Source organism: Amphiprion ocellaris, chromosome 17 (assembly GCF_022539595.1).
Source record: "Amphiprion ocellaris isolate individual 3 ecotype Okinawa chromosome 17, ASM2253959v1, whole genome shotgun sequence".
Lineage (NCBI taxonomy): Eukaryota > Metazoa > Chordata > Actinopteri > Pomacentridae > Amphiprion > Amphiprion ocellaris.
Genome location: NC_072782.1, coordinates 2,491,723 through 2,512,265, shown reverse-complemented (window position 1 = coordinate 2,512,265; position 20,543 = coordinate 2,491,723). Strand labels below are relative to the sequence as shown.

Sequence of the window (20,543 nt, the reverse complement as noted above, 5' to 3'; positions counted from 1 at the left end):
CTTCACAGGAAAATGACCAAAAAACATTTCCAAAGGTAAACAAATGTAAAGAAATGTTATTTTTTAAAAACCTAGTCCCAACTGCACACTCTTTTTGCTTTACTGAAGGCAAAACCGAGGGAAGAAAGACCCACAAACCAGCAGCAACAGAAGGCAGCTGCAGTAAGGCCTGGCAGCTCAGGGGAGGAAAGTCAGCATTTAGTGAAGTCCACAGGTTATAGACTTCAGGCAGTTAATGACCGCAAAGGATTTGCATCCCACAAATCATTAAACCCCTTGAATTAAAGCTGAAGGTCCACACATTTATGCTTCATTTCAAACCCACTGTGGTCGGATACAAAGCCAAAATTAGGAAAAATTCTATCACTGTTCAAATACCTATGGACCTAAGATGTAGTTTTGTAATTTCATGCTCTCTGGTCTCATTTATATAAATAAGGTGGAAAAATATTAGAAATATCTATAAGCACCTTTACATTAACACTTAATTGAATTCGCACCCCTCTAAAACCTTTTATTTATTTTACAGTGAACATTATTACCTCGACTAAGACAATTTTATGCATTGGTTTTAATTAGGTGCATCTAATTAAGTGGCACATTGGGGTATGATGCTACATTATAACTACAGGAACAGGAGCTGAACTGAGTCATTGTGTTTTATTTACCTGCCACAGTTTTTCTCAGTTTTCTTATATTTCATTGCACACGTTACTGTCAAACTACAATCTGTGACATCAGTGTGATCTGAAATTAATCAACAGGACTGAATTGTTGATTAATCCGTCAATTATTTTCTCAATTAATCCAACAGTTGTTTGGTCTATAAAATGTCAGAAATAGTAAAATATGTTAATAAGTGCTTCCAAAACCTTCAAATATCTTGTTTCTCTCACAACCCGAAGAGGAAAGAAACCAGATAATATTCAAATTTAACAAGCTGAAATCTGAGAATTTAGACTTCTTTTCTTAAAACACTGACTCAGAACTAATTATTTGATTATAAAAGTAGTTGAACATCAATCTAATAGCTGACTACATCTGTTGTAGCTCTAACCGACAGTAATAAATAATTCTAATTTTCAGTCTAAAGTGTAGTCCCTGAAAGTTCATCTCAAAATCAGAAAAAACACAGGGCATTTATTTTCTTGTCTGTGATTAGGGAAGCTGTTAACTGTCCTCAAACTCCAATATATCCCATTTCCAGTAGTGTTGGTAAAGATTTTCTGTGTTTGCCAGGAGATGAATGGCCATGAGGGTAAAATCGTTTGAAGGCTCAGCACTTTCCAAGAACATAAGCACTGCGATTCATCAGCCCAAACATCCATCTGGTGAATCCAGACAGTGAGGAAAAAGTCAAATGGCCAATAGCCTGCTATAGATAAAAACAGCCAATCAGCACTTTCTGTAATCCGTCTAACCACTGGAGGTTAAAGGCAAAATGTAAACACAGGAGTCAGACTGGAGCCAGCAGTGACGTAGTCCATGAAAACACAGTGATACAATATATAGTATGTATACATTATACACACATATATAAACCAATACAACTCATGGAAAGAAAAATCTCATTCTGATGAAACGATTTAGTCTCTGGACTCCCATATCACAGATCACAATGATAACTTCTAATCACTAAACCACAGTTTGAAAATATAACTGCCACACACCTACAGCTGCAGGTGACAATCATTTTCATTGTTGATTATTCTGTCAGTTCTTTTCTCGGTCAAATCAAGAGCTGTTTTGTCTATAATAACATAACAGCAAAAGGAAACAAAATCAGACAGACCAAGAATTTCAACTACCTCGGCAGCAAGCTAACATCAGATGGCAGATCAGAGCACGAGATCAAAGATGCTTTTAACAAGAAAAAGACCATCTTCATGAATATACACATCAGTATGCCGACAAAACTAAGAATCCTCAGATGCTACATCTGGTCAGTCTTGCTATATGGATGCGAAACGTGGACAATATCAAACAATATGCAGAAGAGACTCCAGGCAATGAAAGCGTGGTTCCTACGAAGAAATGCTAAAGATATCGTGGGTGGAAAGAGTAACCAATAAAGAGGTGATTACGAGAGCAAACGCGAAAAGAACAATGCTGGCAACCATCAAACAGAGAAAAATTAAATTCCTAGGACGTGATGAGGAGGAATAGCATAGAGAATCTTGCAATAACAGACAAAATAGAAGAGAAGAACTCAAGAGGATGCCAGAGAATGACATATACAGACAACATCAAGGACTGGACAGATACATCGAAGGCCAACACTGGACTACATGCAACGTATGACAGAGAAAAGTGGGAAGGTATGGTTGTCAACACACCTAAGAACAAGAAAATTTGTCCATAAAATGTCAGAAAATGGAGAAAAACGTTGATCGGTGTTTCCTAAAGCCAGAAATGACATCCTCCTTTTTTAACCCAAAGTTATTCAGGAAGAGGAAAGAAACAAAAACATTTATTTAAGAAACTGAAAGCAAGGAATTCATAGTTTTTTTTCTTAAAAAAATATTAAAAATAATTAATCAATTATCAAACTAGTTGGCAAGAGATTTATTAGTTGACAACTAATCCATTATTTGATGCAGCTCTGCACACATATCTGAACTATCTTCATACTATACAAGAATATTTACACCACTGTGGTGCAGTTAACATTCAAAGTAGTTAGAGATACCAAACAGACGATATACTGACTCACGGTATTTGAAGTCTGTTCTTCTTTCCTTCGTCGTGTCAAAGTGGTTAATATCCAACATTTCTCACTGAGTTCGTTGTTCGGTTGAAGCTAACTCATCTTCCGCTGCTAGCTGGAAATGCTAGCTAACATACACGGTTAACAACAGGTGGGAAACTCCTATTTGTTCCGCTTAAATGTCTTTTTCTAACTTATTGCCTTCAGTTATCTGGAATGAGGCAAAACTAGCTTCGTAATTTACTTTAGTTCACTGTTTATTTTTACTTAACCGACGTGGTGACGTCGACGCAATGTTTACTACCGTTTTAACCAACAGAAATCAATCAACGTCACCTGGTGTCACCTGCTGCAGTACCACCTTTGACCACATGACGGAAGACTATGGGAAGCCGTCGCATTCCAGGGAGGCGCTGTTGCACATATTAGTGATCCCATGCTGCACTAGTGAAAGCATTTCACAGTAAGATGTGTAGAATCAACAAAAAACTTATTTTAAAACAAATTCAGCCCAACAAAATTGACAAAGTGCGCATGAGAAGGAGAGGAATGTTAAATAGGTTGATGCTGGTGCACAATTAAGTCTATCTGATAAGGAATTACAGCTGCAAGGACCATAAAAAAATCCTTAAACTACTACTATTAATACTATTTTCATTGAAACATCAGAAAAATCACAGTGCCATTGATGACTTTAGTGGTCCACATAATTCACTCTGACATTAAAACAGGGGTACTGGCAGCATGGGTGTAATATTTCTGCAATCTGGTGAATTTTCTGCACCGGTTTGTGCATTTTCTGACAGTTTACAGTGGAAATCTCTTTATTTTTGCAAAGGAAAGCACATTATTCACTAGTCAAGTCAATATATAATGCAGTATGTAAATATTTATTCTTCTGAATATGAACTTTTTTAGTTTATTATCCCTGTCAACACACATAAATCTAGGCATTCACTGATTTAATACTGTTTGAATGATTTTCTCCTCTGTCCTGTTGTGTTTCTTCTGTTTGTAGAAAGCCACTTTCAATAAAAAAGGAATTCAATTTATGTTACTTTTAACCCCCCCTAACTTTAATAGTTAATATGAGTCACAGCAAGATTTATTGCTCATGTTTGACACACAGAAGAGTTATTATTTTGTCCTCTAAATCTAACCTATGCAGCAGAGTTGTTTTATTTTTCCTGCAATGAGTCTGTCAGCACTATTTTCATTTAGCTTGAACGAGTTCAAACTTATTCCTTTTAGAATGTAAATGGGGCTGTGTTTGTACTTGTTTTGTGACTCATCATTTCAAATAGGCTGAATAAGGACAATTGCATGTTCTCACCAGGAGATGGCGGTATAAGATAACAGTTAGACTGGTGGGCTTTAATATGCTGTGCCTGGATGTAATTTAAATTTCAATGTATTCTTCTTCTTCTTCTTCTTCTTCTTCTTCTTCTTCTTCTTCTTCTTCTTCTTCTTCTTCTTCTTCTTCTTCTTCTTCTTCTTCTTCTTCTTCTTCTTCTTCTTCTTCTTCTTCTTCTTCTTCTTCTTCTTCTTCTTCTTATTATTATTATTATTATTATTATTATTATTATTATTATTATTATTAATAATAATAATAATAATAATAATAATAATAATAACAATAAAATGATTTTTGAGGTGATTTTCACTGTTTGATATAACAAAAAAATTCCAGAGATCATTTGTTATTCTTGAAAACAACATATTGCTTTTCTTACTAGTTTAGTTTTACTTTTCTTAAATATAATATATATATATATATATATATATATATATATATATATATATATATATATATATATATATATATATATATATATATATATATATATATATATAATAAAACTTCACCTGAATCATTTCATGTAAAATATAAGGTTCAGTTAAAACATTTAAGAATTTAAAAGGTAATAATTATCCCAGTGAAGCTGGATTGTACGACATTAGATTATTGTGTCACTTTCACTGAAATGCAATTGACTATTAGTTGAATCTTTACATAATTAGACTGGATTTTTATGACTTTTAAGAGGAAAAGTGTCAGCTAAAAACACATCATGAATATGTGATTAGGTGAGTCATTTGCTAAATTATCTACTGCGTTAATACATTTGTGTGTGATTTTCTAAAGTCCTACTTGTCCCAGAATTTCACTTACAGCATAAAACTGTTATTCTAGTATATAATTGTTAGTGTAAATAAATTGCTGATGTGATTATAGGTTCATATGAGGCCTTTGCATTTATGTTGGCATAAAAAATGTAAAAAAGCCCATTCAACTTAATTAAGAACATTGTTTATTCAACAGTGGATCTTCAGTAATAAATAAATGCACAGATCATTCATTCCACAATAAAATCAAGGGGAAACTGTTTCGTTTTATATATATGCATACATATGTGTGTGTATGTATGCATGTATATAAAGAGTTGAGGATTGATATTGCCATGACGGGTGAACAGCGTCGACCAGACGGAGACACAGTGGAGACAGACGGACTAACACAGAGAGGCAGACAGTTGGACAGGTACAGATCACACTCGTGTAGAAAGTATTGCATTTTTCACTGATTGACTCTTTTCTCTCTCTCTCTCTCTCTCTACATGGACAAAGCAGTCAGTCTGAGCATCGCCATGATGTGCAAATCAATCAGAAATTACAAATACAATATTGCATCACTTGAAAGTGCTACAGAGATAGGTGCCGACAATCTTCAAAAACAGGAAAAGGTTTGTTTTCTTTTAAACCGCGTGTGTGTGGATTTTTTTTGCCTTTGTACGTCAAGCACAGTTTAGAGCTTAACCTGGTGAGGAGCAGAAGCAACGCAAATGTCTCAGATTGTGATATTATGAAGATTTAAACAACTGTTTTGGTGTGATGTCCAAAAAAGTCACTGCTTTTGTTATTGTTGAATGGATTGTAAGTGCTACTAAGGAAGCTGTGTAGAAGGTTATAATTAGAACTAACTTTTAAGTGCACCTTCCCATTATTATAATTATTAAAAGTGAATGAATCAGTGATTTGGATTTGGGTGCATCTGTGACAACATCAGAGGCTATATGACCTGAGAGCAGGGGTGTCCAACATGAGGCCCGTGGGCCAAAAGCGGCCCTCCAAAGGGTCGAATCCGGCCTCAAACTGTAAAAATTACAGAGAAGACATTAAATGCAAATTGTAAATCTGTAAAATGTTTGTGTTGTCTATTTTTTTTTTTTTTGTCATTTTGTTTCTCGCTTTTGTCATTTTTTGTCTAATTTTTCTGTTGCTTTGTAACTTTTTGGTCTCATTTTTTGTTGTTTTGTGTCTCCGTTTTGTAATATTTTTTGGGGTTTTTTTTGTCTGACTTTTGTCGTTTCTGTCTCATGTTTTCGTCTGTTGTTTTGAGTTTTCCTGTTTGTCTCGCTAGTATTTGTTTTCTTATTTTTGTCATTTCGTGCTTTGTTTTATTCATTGTTTTGTGTATCGTTTTTGTTGTTTTGTGTCATTTTTGTCTCGCTTGTGTCGTTGGTCTCATCTTTTTTGTTGCTTTGTAACTTTTTTGTCTAATTTTTTTGTCTCTTTTTTGTGTTTTGTGTCGTTTGTCTCATTTTGGTAATATTTTGTATAGTTTTTGTTTTTTGTCTTTTTTTTGTCTGACTGGTTTTGATCATAAAAGTAAAATACTACATCATTCAATTCCAGATAGCTGTGACTAAATGTTGTGTTTCTTTGTAGACACTCTGTGATCTGGAAGTTGTAATGTGGAAATGATAAACTGAGGCTGAATGTTGATGAAATTGAACTTGAATTTTTCTGAAGAAATTTGGGGTTGTTCATAATGTTTTGTAAAAAGATAATTCCTTAAATGTGAACATTTCCAGAACACACTTTTTTGCACTAAAACAAAGGAAATATTAGGAATTGTGGTTATTTATAGGTTATTATGCTGTGGTTTTACTGGTCATTGGAGATCAAACTGGGCTGAATATGGAACCTGGACTAGAATGAGTTTGACACCCCTGCCCTAGAACATCATTTACACAAATTCAAAATTGTATTTTTACAATTTACATATATCCTTTTTGTTTCTTGTTTGGTAACTTGAATTCTCCACAAATTACTTTCAATTTTCTGCAAATGGCAGGAAATGTGGAATAGAGGAGGAAGTTTCCATGTTTTCATAGTTTTGGTGAATCTGTTTAACTGCTCTTTTTAATGTAAGTATTTATAGGTTTTATAATATCTGTCAAAGTACTCGTGTACATTATATGTGTGCATTTGTGTGATTGAGAAGCTTTTGCTCTGGTGACGTTGTGGAAAAAGAGTCCGTTCTGCACTGAGATTATTTTAGAAGTCTGACCAACATTCAGTAATTTCTAAGCAGCTACTACAAAAAAAAAACCAAATCAACACCCTGCTGGCAGATCCAGGGACGTGTAAATCCACAGGATACCTTCATGAACAAGGCACAAACACCTTAAAGGACCATTGGGATGATGCACCTTTTAGCCCACGAACCTAAAAATAAAAAAACAGAATTTTCCAAAGCACATAATAAGAGTCGATGTTTTCCGTTCATCTCAGTCCGCTGTAAAAATAAACCTGCTGAGAAGAACTGAAAACAAGATCTAAAAATTTGTGTATGTTTTGGAAAATCATCAGTGGTAAAGAATACATTATTCATAGTGGATTAAAACATACAAAACCAGCAGTATGGTCCTTTAAGTGGCTGTCTTCCAGCTCTAAAATCTGATCTAAAAAGGAGAATCCAGGAAAAGACACAGAAACAAAGCATGCTCAGCCACTGATTTCTAAGACGGCACTCTCTTCTTCTGGTGTTTTTTTTCAGCCCTTTCATCCAAAACAACTTTCTTTAGTGATGTAACAGAAGGGGTTTCCTAAAGCATGTGTCAGGGGCCTTGTAGAGGGGTTTCCCGGTCTGCTTACATGGAACCTGCTCTTTATTTGGCTTCTGATTTTATTTATTTAGCTTCTTTGCTGAGGAGAGGAGGAGCGGAGTGGAGGGGAGGGTGAAGATGAGAGGCAAAGAGATGAGAGGATGAGGGGAGAGGAGGAGTATAAAAGGATGAAAAGGAGATGAGAGGAGGGGGAAGGTGGATGGGGGAGAGGAAGAGGACGTATGAAAGACAGGAAGCTCCGGTCGGATCGCCGGCGGAGCACCTGTCACTGAAGAGGCTCCTGCTTTCTATCACCGTCTCCTCCCCTATTTTTTCCATCCATCTCTTTTGTCCGGCAACAGGAGGGACACCCAAAAGGGGGGAAAGAGCGGGTGCTTAAAATTCCTCCTTCCTTCCTGTGTCCATCTCCTCTCCTAAAGACCTGTCGTCTCCATAGCAACAGCCCGTCTTCATACTGAGCTTATTCAGTCGGTAGTCATGAATGTGTTTGTGTGTGGGAGAGAGAGAGAAGAGAGAGAGTTTTGCTGTTGCTCATGCCTCTCTGAGTTGTGTGTTAAGGTACGGGTCCACTAGATGTGTTTTCCCGCATCTGAAAATCACACGCATGGTGGGCGGGTCACAACTTGGTCACATGACAGAATTTCAGCAGCTCTGTGCGGACGAATTACGTCATTTTAGCAGCCACGCCCCCTCACACGGCCCTTCTCACGTGGAAAATTTCCACGTCTGAATTTTTCTAACTACGCGGACGTAGACACGCGGAAGAATAGGAGATCCTAGCAGCAGAAGTTCAGGCATTTATACGATTCATCACCATGGTAACCGGGTTATGAACTATTCATGGTGTGAAATTAAAACTGACTGCTGAAATGCAACTATTCGGTAAAATGCCATGTTGTAAGTGGTGAAAACAACGGCAAACTTCGAGTCTAGTCCAGTTTATTACTAGAGTAGACCAGGTAGACGTGTGTTTGCGATACACTGCCCCCTGCAGTTTGGGAGCAGACGCTGCATGAGGTATAAATGCACATACGGTCACATGAGCGTTTACGTGCAAGAAAAACGCATCTAGTGGACACGTAGCTTCAGTGTGTCCCTGTGTATGTTGTTGTTGTTGTTTTTTGTCAAGGAAGAGGGTGCATCAGTCCAACACTCCATCTGAAAGAAAAAGCCAGTTCATTTTTGGTCGATCTGAAGAAATCTTGTGTTAAAATGGAAGGAGCGTTGGCTGGTTTAAGAAGTTTGTTTTCAGTCTTGTGAGTTTTTGAATCAGGCACCGTGATGCTTCTCTCCTCCCTGCCCTGGAAGCATGAACATACTGCAGTGGTCGGCTCTCCCGGCCCAGTCTGTGCTCACGTTAGCAAAGGTAGAGGGAAGGCCGCGGCCGGCCGGCCGTCCATCAGCAGCCGGGGGAGGTCGTGATGGGGCTGTGGTGCAGGTACGCCGGGTTCACCACCGACACCGGGAAGTTGAAGATGAACGGAGAGGTGGGCGAGGCCGCCGTCGAGGCGGTCGTCGCCGTCGCCTTGGGTCCGAGCAGCGGGCTCGCCGTGGCGGCCGCTTCGGCTGCACAGGAAGTGGCGAGGAGCTGCGACTCAAACTGCAGCAGCTGGCCCATGAAGCTGAAGTTGGGGGAGATGATGCTGCGGCGCCGGCGGACAAACTCGAATGCTTCGTCCAGACGCACCCGCTTCCTCTTCATCAGGTAGGCGAGGCAGATGGTGGCGGAGCGGGAGATGCCGGCTTGACAGTGGACCAGCACTCGCCCACTGGAGTCCCGTACGGAATCTGAGGAAGGAGAGGTCAGAAGTCAGAGGACTCCATGGACAACACATACAAGTCACCTTTAAGAAGCAAATGCAAAAATCTGCACACTGTCCATAGATTTCCACCAAAAGATCAACAATAATAACTTGGTTAGCAGGTTGAAGTTTACACTCATCAAGTCAAATATCGCAACATTTGTACACACTTCCCACAGAATGCTAAAGAGAAATGTTATCCTCTGACCATCTTTTTACAAAACATCAACAACATGAAATTTGTTAACAAAAATAAGTTCAATTTCAGCAGCATTCAGCCTCAGTTTATCATTTACACATTACAACTTCCAGATCACAGAGTGTCTACAAAGGAACACAACATGAGGCCCGCAGGCCAAAATTGGTCCTCCAGAGGGTCCAATCCGGCCCTCAAAGTGTAAAAATTCCAGAGAAGACATTAACTGCAGATTGTAAATTAGTAAAACTATAAATTTAAAACCATTTCTAGACCATGACAAGTTGCTTTGATCATAAAGTAAAATACTAGATTGTTCATTGGCATTTTGTGCTTCATTTTTGTAATATTTTATCTTGTTTTTGTTTTTTGTCTGACTTTTGTCGTTTGTCTCATGTTTTTGTCGTTTTGTTTCTTGTTTTTGTCGTTTTGTGTTGTTTTGTCTCACTTGTACTGTCTACTTTTTTGTTGTTTTGCTTCTCACTTTTATCATTTTTTGCTTCGTTAGTGTCATTTGTCCGTTTCTTTGTGGCTTTGTAACTTTTTTGTCTCTTTTTTGTTTTGACACCCCTGATCTAGATAGATGCTATCTTGCTTATATTTTGTTTCTGTAATTACATGATATAGTGAGTTCAGTGTGAACTTAACCAAACTGAATATTTTCTTTTTTTCCCCTTAAAGCAAAGGGCTTCAAGCATGTTTGTGTCGCTTCATTTGAACAGGAAGTTTCCATCTGTCCTTTCAGTTATTTGGCACCAGTTAGCATGAGAGCACTGAGATACTGTAAATCTCTATTAGCATTAAACAGTTGACAGCATATTTCCACCAGTCCTTCATGCTTCAAACTAAAGCGGAAACAATTTGTGATGCAAAGAAAAAAATGCCCAAAATTAAACAGCTTCAGCTTCTCAGTATTTGCAGGCTTTCTAAATCTTTTATGACAGTAAACATAAGGTTGAGGTCACCTTGGACTCATTTTCTGACATTTAGTGGACTGAATGATTACAAACTGATTGAGAAAATTACAATGAAAGGTATTAGCAGTTAACAAAATAATCAAATAAGCAGCAATTTCCCATCATCGTTCCATTTAGACATCATTAAATCACCAAATTGTCGCCCTAAACGTGCGTTTGCTGCAGCCACCGACCATTTTAGACACAACAGATGTACGGTGACGCTTTCCTCTCATTTCCTCTCCTCCGCATGCCCTCCCCTCTCTGCACAGTCAAACCGATAACTAACCTCAAAGTGAGAAAGCAGCAAATCACATTTAAACTGAAACACACAAGTGCAACGTTTGAGTCATCAGCGTCTCTTTCACACTTCCTCCCCTGTCCTATTTCTGGCTCCGACGCTTTAACTGCGTTCACTATTACTTTGTTCTGGAGAATAACCAGATTTGGGCAATAGTTTGATTCAAGCATTTACAGTAACTTCATTTCCTCCATCAGCTTGTGTGATCAGTTGGACATTAGTGAGCACGTGTGGCGGCCTGCAGGAAATTAAAGGCACAGAATGTGAAGGATATAATGGAGGGACTTCATTTGTCCATTACTGCCGGCCACGCTTCCAACTTAATGTTAAAACTACCAGTCAGAGCTTCACCCTGCAACCTCCTGCTTGTCATAAAAAGTCTGTTTTTTAACTGAGTTAAAGATTTAGATACATTGGTGATTATAAATGCAAATAAACCTGAAAAATGATGACCTGATAAATGTTCAGGATGCTTCTATTTCATGTGATATTAAACCAATAAACAATAAAACTGATGAGAATAACTAATAATTAACTGATCTAAACAAATCCTCCCAGAAACGACAAAACCAAAACAAAATTCTCACTTAAACTCACTTATTCCGGCTTGGCGACACCTCATTAACCAAAACATCATCTGTGTCTTTGAATAAACCGGACCGATGTTTTAGACCAGGGGTGTCAAAGTCATCTTAGTTCAGGTTCCACATTCAACACAATCTGATGTCCAGTGGGCCCGACCAGTAAAATCACAGCATAATGACCTATAAATATATAGTGTTTTACTTTAAAAAGGACAAAAAACAACAAAAACTAGACAAAATGTTCCAAAAACGAGACACAACGACAAAAGCGAGACACAAAATAACAAAAATGAGACAAATAACACGAAACCAAAAAAAAGAGACAAAAAAATGGACAAACGAGACAAAAAATGACAAAAGCGATAAACAAAATGACAAAAATGACACAAAACAATAAATAAAGCAAAACACAAAATGACAAAAATGAGACAAAAATATTACAAAAATAGACAAAATATTACAAAAATGAGACACAAAATGACAAATGAGCAATATTTTACTTTATGATCAAAACAACTTGTCATGGTTTAGAAATTAAATTTGTAGTTTTACTAATTTACAATCTGCAGTTAATGTCTTCTCTGGAATTTTTACACTTTGAGGGCCGGATTGGACCCTCTGGAGGACCAGTTTTGGCCCATGGGCCGCATGTTGGACACCCCTGTTTTAGAGAGTCCAGCGAGTTAAATCTGTAAAAAAAAGACCACGAATGTCACATAAAACATAAACAAATATATAAAAACTGCACCGCTGGGTGCAGAAAACAGCGTAAAATAACTTAATAAGGCCATTTTTTGCCTTATTTTAGATGAAATTAAGTGTATTTTCCCGCCTTTTATTGTTTAATTCAGTATTTTGCATCTATATGAAGCAGAATTACACGTTTGCTGTCATGCACGGACAGATAACTACCACCTTCTCAGATATAAGATGCATTTTTTGCTCTTTCTGTCTCAGCGTTCCTCTTTCACACGCTAACAGACAGATTTCAGGTAACTCCGGCACAGCGTCTGTTCACCCGGTAACAGTGGATGAGTCAGACTCTGGTCCCACAGCAGCTAACTATGACGCATACCAGCACCTACACACACACAACACACACACAACACACACTCACAGCACAGAGACACACACATGCACACCAGCGACTACACACAGCACGGGCATGCAAAGCAAAAAGCCTGTAATAAACACACAAAACCATCACGCTGCAGAGAGAGACATCACTGATTGGAATATTTTATCACTCCAAACGCTCCATCTCACCCTTCAGCGTATTACGTCATTTTTTTTTCTCCTCTTTCATTCTGTGCCTCGGCTCAGATGTGTGTGATTAAGTCCCTGCATGTAAATAATAATTTGTGACAGATTCCGAGTAATAAATTAAGATTTGTCATCATCTGTCTGCTTTATGTGCACAGCAACTTTGGGACATGAAAGCTTTTTTCCGTGGCGCTTCTCTGAAAGCTGCTTTCTGGGAAGAAAAGAAAAAAACTCCAGACGAGAAGCGACGTTTGGAATTAGTTTGACGTTAATAGAAGAGGAGATGAGACGCCATTTTTCAGAAACTGCATCAAGAGAAAATGCAGAAGAAGAAGAGACATCACAGTCCCGCCCACAGAGTTTGATTGGCAGATGATGTCAAGGAAGAATACTAGATATGTTTTCATTGAGAGAAAATAAAACAGCAGCTATTTAGATGATTAACTGCAGCTCTGCACATCTTGTCATTAGAATTTAAAAGTTCTAATACAGAGGTGTCAAATTCATTTTAGTCCAGGTTCCACATTCAGCCCAGTTTGATCTCCAGTGGACTGGACCAGTAAAACCACAGCATAATAACCTAGAAATAACCACAACTCCACATCTTTCCTTTACTTTAGTGCAAAAAAGTACATTCTGAAAATGTTCACATTTAAGGAATTAGTTTTTTTTTACAAAACATTATGAACAACCTGAAAAATAAATTAAATTTCAAATCACAATGACAGACAAAAAAGACAAAAAACAACAAAAACGAGAAAATATTACAAAAATGAGATGCAAAATGACAAAAAAATGAGACAAATGACAATACAAAAAAGAGACAAAAAAATTAGACAAAAAAGTTACAAAGTGACAAAAAAAAATGGACAAATGGCTAAAACGAGACACAAAACAATGAATAAAGCAAAGCACAAAACAAAAATGTGACAAAAAACACAAGCGAGACAAGAAGGAAACACAACAACAAAAACATGAGACAAACAAAAGTCAGACAAAAAAAAACAACAAAAACAAGACAAAATATTACAAAAATGAGACACAAAACAACAAAAGAACAACAAACAATCTAGTATTTTACTTTATGATCCAAACAACTTGTCATGGTCTAGAAATTATTTTAAATTTATAGTTTTACTAATTTACAATCTGCAGTTAATGTCTTCTCTGGAATTTCTACACTTTGAGGGCCGGATTGGACCCTCTGGAGGACCGCTTTTGGCCCACAAGCCTCATGTTGGACACCCATGCTCTAACAGCCAAACACTTAACTACGATTAACGTTTTACATCATGTGACCCAAAAAACAAAACTGCTGCTGAAAGAGGCTCATATCATCTGAGGAGATCCACCGAGGGAACGCATTGTTCTGCTAATATCACACACACACACACACACAGAGTCCACACACTGACCTATGAACTCGATGGCCTCCAGGAACCAGCAGCTGATGTCTTCTTTGTGGTTGTCCTCCACAGGGATGCACTTGTACTGGTACGCCCCCTCGAAGTGGTTGGGACAGTTGGCCGACACGTTCAGCAAGGCGGAGATCCCGATGCCGTCCAGGACCTCCTTCTTCGAGGCGTGCAGGGCGCTGCCAAGGTAGAGGAACGGGAGGATCTCAACCGGGCCGCCCTGGGAAACCCAAATTTAAAAAAAAGGTGATATTTAATTTAATATTTCCTAATTAAACAGCAAAGAGGAGACAGATTTAGTCCAACTCCCTCAGCAGATGAGGCCTTATTTACGGAGTCATTTATTGAAGAAACATCTCTGGGCCCGGGTCACAGCGAAATGAAACCCAGCGTACACACTAAGACAAACTCATTTTAGTTCAGGTTCCACATTCAGCCCAGTTTGATCTCCAGTGACCAGTAAAATCACAGCATAATAACCTAGAAATAACCACAACTCCACATGTTTCCTTTGTTTTAGTGCAAAAAAGTACATTCTGAAAATGTTCACATTTAAGGAATTATCTTTTTACAAAACATCATGAACAACCTGAAATTTATGAAGCAAAATAAGTTCAATTTCAGCAACATTCAGCCTCAGTTTATCATTTCCACATCACAACTTCCAGATCACAGAGTGTCGACAAAGGAACACAACATTTAGTCATCTGGAACTGAACCATAGAGGATTTTACTTTATGATCAAAACGACAAGTCAGAAGAAAAACACAAAAAACAACAAAAACAAGACAAAATATTCCAAAAATGAGACGCAAAATGACCAAAAGTAGACAAAGACATGAAACAAACCAAAAAAGAGACAAAAAAATTGACAAAAAGTTACAAAATGGCAAAAAAAAGACAAAAAAACCCAAGCGAGACAAAAAGGAAACACAAAACTACAAAAGCGAGAAACAAAACGACAAAAACATGAGACAAACGACAGAAGTCAGACAAAAAACAACAAAAACTAGACAAAATATTACAAAAATTAGATACAAAACAACACAAGAACAATGAACAATCTAGTATTTTACATTATGGTCAAAACAACTTGTCATGGTCTAGAAATGATTTTAAATGTATAGTTTTACTAATTTACAATCTGCAGTTAATGTCTTCTCTGGAATTTTTACACTTTGAGGGCCGGATTGGACCCTCTGGAGGACCACTTTTGGCCCGCGGGCCGCATGTTGGACACTCCTTTGCTAAGACAAAGAGTCTACTGTCTCAGCCAGCAGCACAGACACCAGATGACTTCAGCATGAGCGTGACCTGGCTTTCATATTTTTTTAAAGCCTATTTTACTCTTTTTTGCACATTTTGTGTAATTTATGCGTCTTTGTGTTTAATTTTTGTCATCTTTGCATGTTTTTTGATACTTTTGCATTTTTATGTAATTTTTTAAATTTTTTCTGTTATCTGTAATTTTTTGCAGATTTTTGGCAAGTTTGTGTCATTTTGTCACTTCTTGTATCATTTCCATATAATTTCTTGTCGTTTTTGTGTCTTTTTTGCCATTTTTGTGACATTTTGTTTCATTTTTTGTGCTATTTTATGTTATTTATTTGCATATTTTGTCAGTATGACTCATTTTTGCATCTTTTTGTGTCACTTTTTTCTCAGATTTTTTCTTTTGTCATTTTTGAATTTTCTGTAATCTTTTTTGCATGTTTTTATCAGTTTGTCTCATTTTAAGACGTTTTTTTCTGTTATTCTGTGTCATTTCTTTGCTTATTTTGTCAGTTTGAGTTATTTTTTCTGTCATTTTTTCTAGTTTTTGGGTCTATTTGTGTCATTTTAGTCTCTGGTTTACGACCGGCAGTGTGACTTATTGACAAAAGCTTCTGTCTGTTTATGTCACCGCTGCTGACGAACTCAGTACTGACACAGCGTCAGGAAATGATCGATGCTGCTAAGAGATGTAATGTGAGGAGAGGGAGGGTGAGAGGGAAACACTCAGCCGGCTGTTTCACTTCACGTCCACCGGAAGCTGCAGGATTCCTTGATTTAAAACGCACCTGACGGCACGGCAGAGACGATCAAGCTTTTTTTTTCTTAGAAAACACACAGAGGCTGGGTTGTCTCTTCCTGGTGCATTCCAGTCCAATTAAACCCAACCTACATGTGACTGCGAGCATCGAAAACAACAGGTCACCAGCAGAAACAAGCAGCTCACAGGAGTGATGCAGAGGTGAGTCAGTGACGACAGATCACTAATTTCAACAATTTTCAGGAAATTATTCTTGCATTTTGGCCGAGAGACTAAAGAAGCATCCTGTGAGTGCACAGCTGAAGGTTTAAAGTCTCAGAACGGATGAGGAAATGTGGCTTAAAAAAAGTTATTTTACAACAGAATAAACATTTGAAATTGACACAGAGTGCCTTATTCCAGTGTATTTTGAATTAATCTCTATTGTTTTTAGTATTTTTTCATAAAGACATTTTTACAGCAAATTGGTGCAGAAAAATTAACTAGAATGCTGAAAATGAACTATTTGATGCTAAAACTCTGAAAAAACCTTCAGTCATGTGTTGTTTTTTCATAACTAAAGACATTTTACAGCAAACTGGTGCAAAAAAAGAACAAATTGGTGCATAAAAATTTACCATAATACATTAAATTATGTGTTTGATGCTCAAAATCCAAAAAAACATGAAGCCATGTGTTGTTTTTTCATAAATAAAGACATTTTTACAGCAACCTGGTGCAGAAAAATTGACTAGAATGCTGAAAATGAACTATTTGGTGCTCAAATTCCAAAAAAACCTGCAGCCATGTGTTGTTTTTTCATAATATTTCTCAGGTGAAAAAAGGAAGGAATTCGGTTGGACAAAGCAAATAACCTGCAGTGTTTGCTCTCAGGAACGTGTAAAACTGAAAAACTAATCAGCTAAGCAGGGCGTGATGATGTCATTTTTAATCATTTAAATATCAAACATGAATGCCAGAGTGAACAGCGAATGCTTCAAATCTAACTTGTCACTGTTATTATCTGCTATTTTTACGTACACATGCTATGCAGCACCAGTTTGAGGGTGATGGATGTCATTTTCAGGCTGAAAAAAGGTGGAGGAGGCTCACCTGGTCGTTGTGCGGCGTTCCACATGATGAACAGGCCGAGTCGACACTGGACTGGCTGCTGAGGAACGGTAAGGATTTGGTCTTTAAACAAAACTCTGGATACTCCGAGAAGAATCTGTCGTATCCCCCTTTAAATAAAAAGACAACACGGTCAAATGCGATGCGTCACACGCGGGGCTTTGTTGTAGAGGAAGGAGCGGGGAACACCTTTAATTATTAACAGCACATCTGAAGTCATCATACAGTGAAACGGGGCAGGTTGAATCCACCACATGAGTACATACGAGAGGAAAATGACAGAAATAGAGGCTTTTTGTTTGAGGTTTGAATGCACACAACACACTGCAGCACACATTTAACATCCAGGCATAATCTGGACCAGGATTTTCTCCCATCTGCATCCAGTTAGTCTGACATAAAGTCTATTAAACCCACCCCTGACCTGATCTGTGCTCTGTCTACTCGCCGTGGATTTGAATATATATATATATATATATATATATATATATATATATATATATATATATATATATATATTCAAATCTGACCACTGCTCTGTGCTGCACCTTGAGGATCAAATCAGATTAAATGTCATCATTTATGAGCTGCATGTACACACTTTGTGCTTGAAGGCGTCTGCATCATTAGGATGCACACACACAGACACAAAAAAAGAAAAAAGAATGCGCCACAGCTTGCAGCAGCAGCAGCAGCAGCTTTGCTTGTCTGATTTCCTGCAGTCTAAATATAGTCTGGGTGAATCCACTGTTGATTTTTTTTTCTGATTTTACAGCTCCCCATCTGTAATTTTGCCCCAACGCTTTGCAGAAATGATCATGTGTGTCCTGTAAGTCCCTCCGGTTTGATGTGGCTTCAATGCATCAGCATTACCTCATTCACTCAGCTCTTAGCCATTGGTCTGTGTGAGTGTGTGTGTTGTAAAAAAATAATAATACTAATGAATATAGTAATAGAGCAACACAGTCAAATGGAGTACATGGATAGAATAAAACAATATGAGGTTAAGACTTGTTAAATTTAGAACTATTATTGTTATTTATCTGTTTTTATAGACGCACTTCAGACCAAAATATTGACTTTTTCAACATAAATGATAAAAAAAAAAGGGACTAAAATTGCTCTAACGGGTAGAATCCAGATTATTGCATGTGTAAATATTATTTATGATCAAAAATAATAAAAACAATGAATACATAGATAGAGCAACACAGTCAAAAGGGCATTTTAATATCTATATGGATGATATAAAACAATATGACCCAGATTGATCCACTTTAATTAGGCTACTTGTTAAATTTACAACTATTATTGTTATTTATCTGTATATTTACAAGCATTTCATTGACCTTTTCAACATGAAAGATAAGAAAAAGGCTCTAAATTTGCTCTAACTGGTAGAATCCAGATTATTGCGTGCGTAAATGTTATTTATGCTCATTTTAAAACCTATTTACGCATCAGGAACATTACATTTTATTGCTCCAGATGGAGAAATGAAGCCAATCTGTTGTTTTTATTCCATCATTTCAACCTGCAGGGTAATAATTCTTGCATTTACCTTTGAGCAGGTAGATGTCGGAGCCGGAGGAGTCCCTGCACAGCGCGTTGAGCACCACATTCAGGGTGCTGTCCTCCTTCACCGCCTCCGAGTCCGGCGTCCTCTCGTCGTACAGCACCACGGCCGAGTACATCCCGGAGCGCAGGCGGCCCCGGACCTCCTCGTCCCCGGCCAGGACCTGGTCCAGGCTGAGCACGGAGCCCTTGGCCCGGCGGCGGACGATGGTGTTGCACCGGGCGTTGACGGCGCCGCGGATGTGTCCGGCGCTGAAGGCGAGGAAGGAGCGGCAGTCCAGCAGCAGGCACTTGGCGCTGTCGTCCTTCAGGAGCCGCTTCAGCACCGTGCAGTCCATCTCACACAGCTCGTCCATGGCAGAGCAGATCTCCTCCAAGCCCCACAGTAAAAAATAGATTTAAAAAAGACACCGCTCCTGAAGCTGGAGAAGGCGCACGGATTCCTTTTGCGCCTCTCCTCTATCCGCGCATCGCCTCGGTCCTCTCCATTCAGCCTTCCTCTCTGTCTTTCTGTCTCCTTCTGAGTGGTTCTCCACAGGACTCTTCTTTCTCTTTTTTCCTTTTTTTATGAATGGCTGCATCGCGTCACGGCGGAGGTGACGTCAACCGCCAGCAGCCAATCGCAGCGCGTCCAGCCGCCCGTGCCCCTTCCTCCTCTGCCGTTCATTCATAAAAAAAGGGGGAAAAAAAAGAAAACAGACATCAATGAAACGACAGGCGACGGGACTGGAGATGATTAGACTGTGTGAGGGTGCAGTGGAGTCATGAAAACAGAACACAATAAAGAGGTTAAACGCATTTTTACAGTCAAAAACCTCAGATTCAAAGCAACAAAAGCAGCTTCTCACCTTTATTTTGTTCATTTGCAAACAACACGATGACTCTATTAAATTATTTCTGCCCTTTTTATGGCTAGTTTATATGAAATCAAGGTTGTGAACTTGTAATAGCCTAGTAAATATGCTTAAATGTGGAGAAAAAATAGCTTGCATGTGCCTAAATGAGCACAAAATGATAATTTTTTATTCTTCGGTAATTATAAAAGCATGAAAATGCAGGCTGCTGTATCATCAGTCAAGAATCTGTGTGTTAAATATCAGTGTTTTATGAAGGAATCTGTGCAATACCAGTCTTTCTACTCATATAAGACTCTTGTTATGTGCGATGTTGTTGTTTTCCACATCCAGATGAATCTACTGACGGATTAATCAGCATACTGTATTTTTGTTTTACTAATGTTCTCTACACTCCCCTCTGCTGCTGTAACATTGCAAATTTCCTCACTGTGGGATTAATAGAGGCTCATTTTTACCAATTTCTAGCAAAATAAACTCAAGAGTCAAGACCTTTATTTATCACAAACACAATTATACATAGTATAATGCACAGTGAAATGCATTGTGCACCTGTTCCAGACCGAAACAATAACAAAACAAAAAGAAAAAAAAATATGCAAGAATATATATATATATATATATATATATATATATAGAGAGAGAGAGAGAGAGAGAGAGAGAGAGAGAGAGAGAGCGAGAGAGAGAGAGAGAGATAGATAGATAGATAGATCCTAGGTACCTAAAATTAGTTAAATAGCCCACATATATCGTATCGGTTGATATCAGAATCAGAAATTGAGAGTTTGACAATATCGCCATATTGGTTATTGGCAAAAAAGCCGATATCGGACAT

At 38.0% G+C, this 20,543-nt stretch overlaps 1 protein-coding gene across 1 annotated transcript; it reads right to left on the bottom strand.

The window, feature by feature from the left end:
* Positions 1-4,996: 4,996 nt before the first annotated feature.
* Positions 4,997-19,428, bottom strand: dusp4 (dual specificity phosphatase 4). The gene is made up of 4 exons (XM_023293692.3): positions 18,841-19,428; positions 17,262-17,389; positions 14,138-14,357; positions 4,997-9,408 (listed from the first exon to the last, which is right to left on the bottom strand). The coding sequence occupies exons 1-4, from the start codon at positions 19,208-19,210 to the stop codon at positions 9,020-9,022; spliced, it is 1,107 nt and encodes a 368-aa protein (XP_023149460.1). The 5' UTR covers positions 19,211-19,428; the 3' UTR covers positions 4,997-9,019.
* Between the last annotated feature and the right edge of the window lie 1,115 nt (positions 19,429-20,543).

Bases quoted from the DNA above. Each gene is read 5' to 3' on its own strand.
- dusp4 (XM_023293692.3), bottom strand. From the start codon at position 19,210: ATGGACGAGCTGTGTGAGATGGACTGCACGGTGCTGAAGCGGCTCCTG. The intron at 14,358-17,261 runs GTGAGCCTCCTC...TGGGTTTCCCAG, and splicing joins GAACGCCGCACAACGACCAG to GGCGGCCCGGTTGAGATCCT. The intron at 9,409-14,137 runs GTCAGTGTGTGG...CTCCTTCCTCAG, and splicing joins GGAGGCCATCGAGTTCATAG to ATTCCGTACGGGACTCCAGT.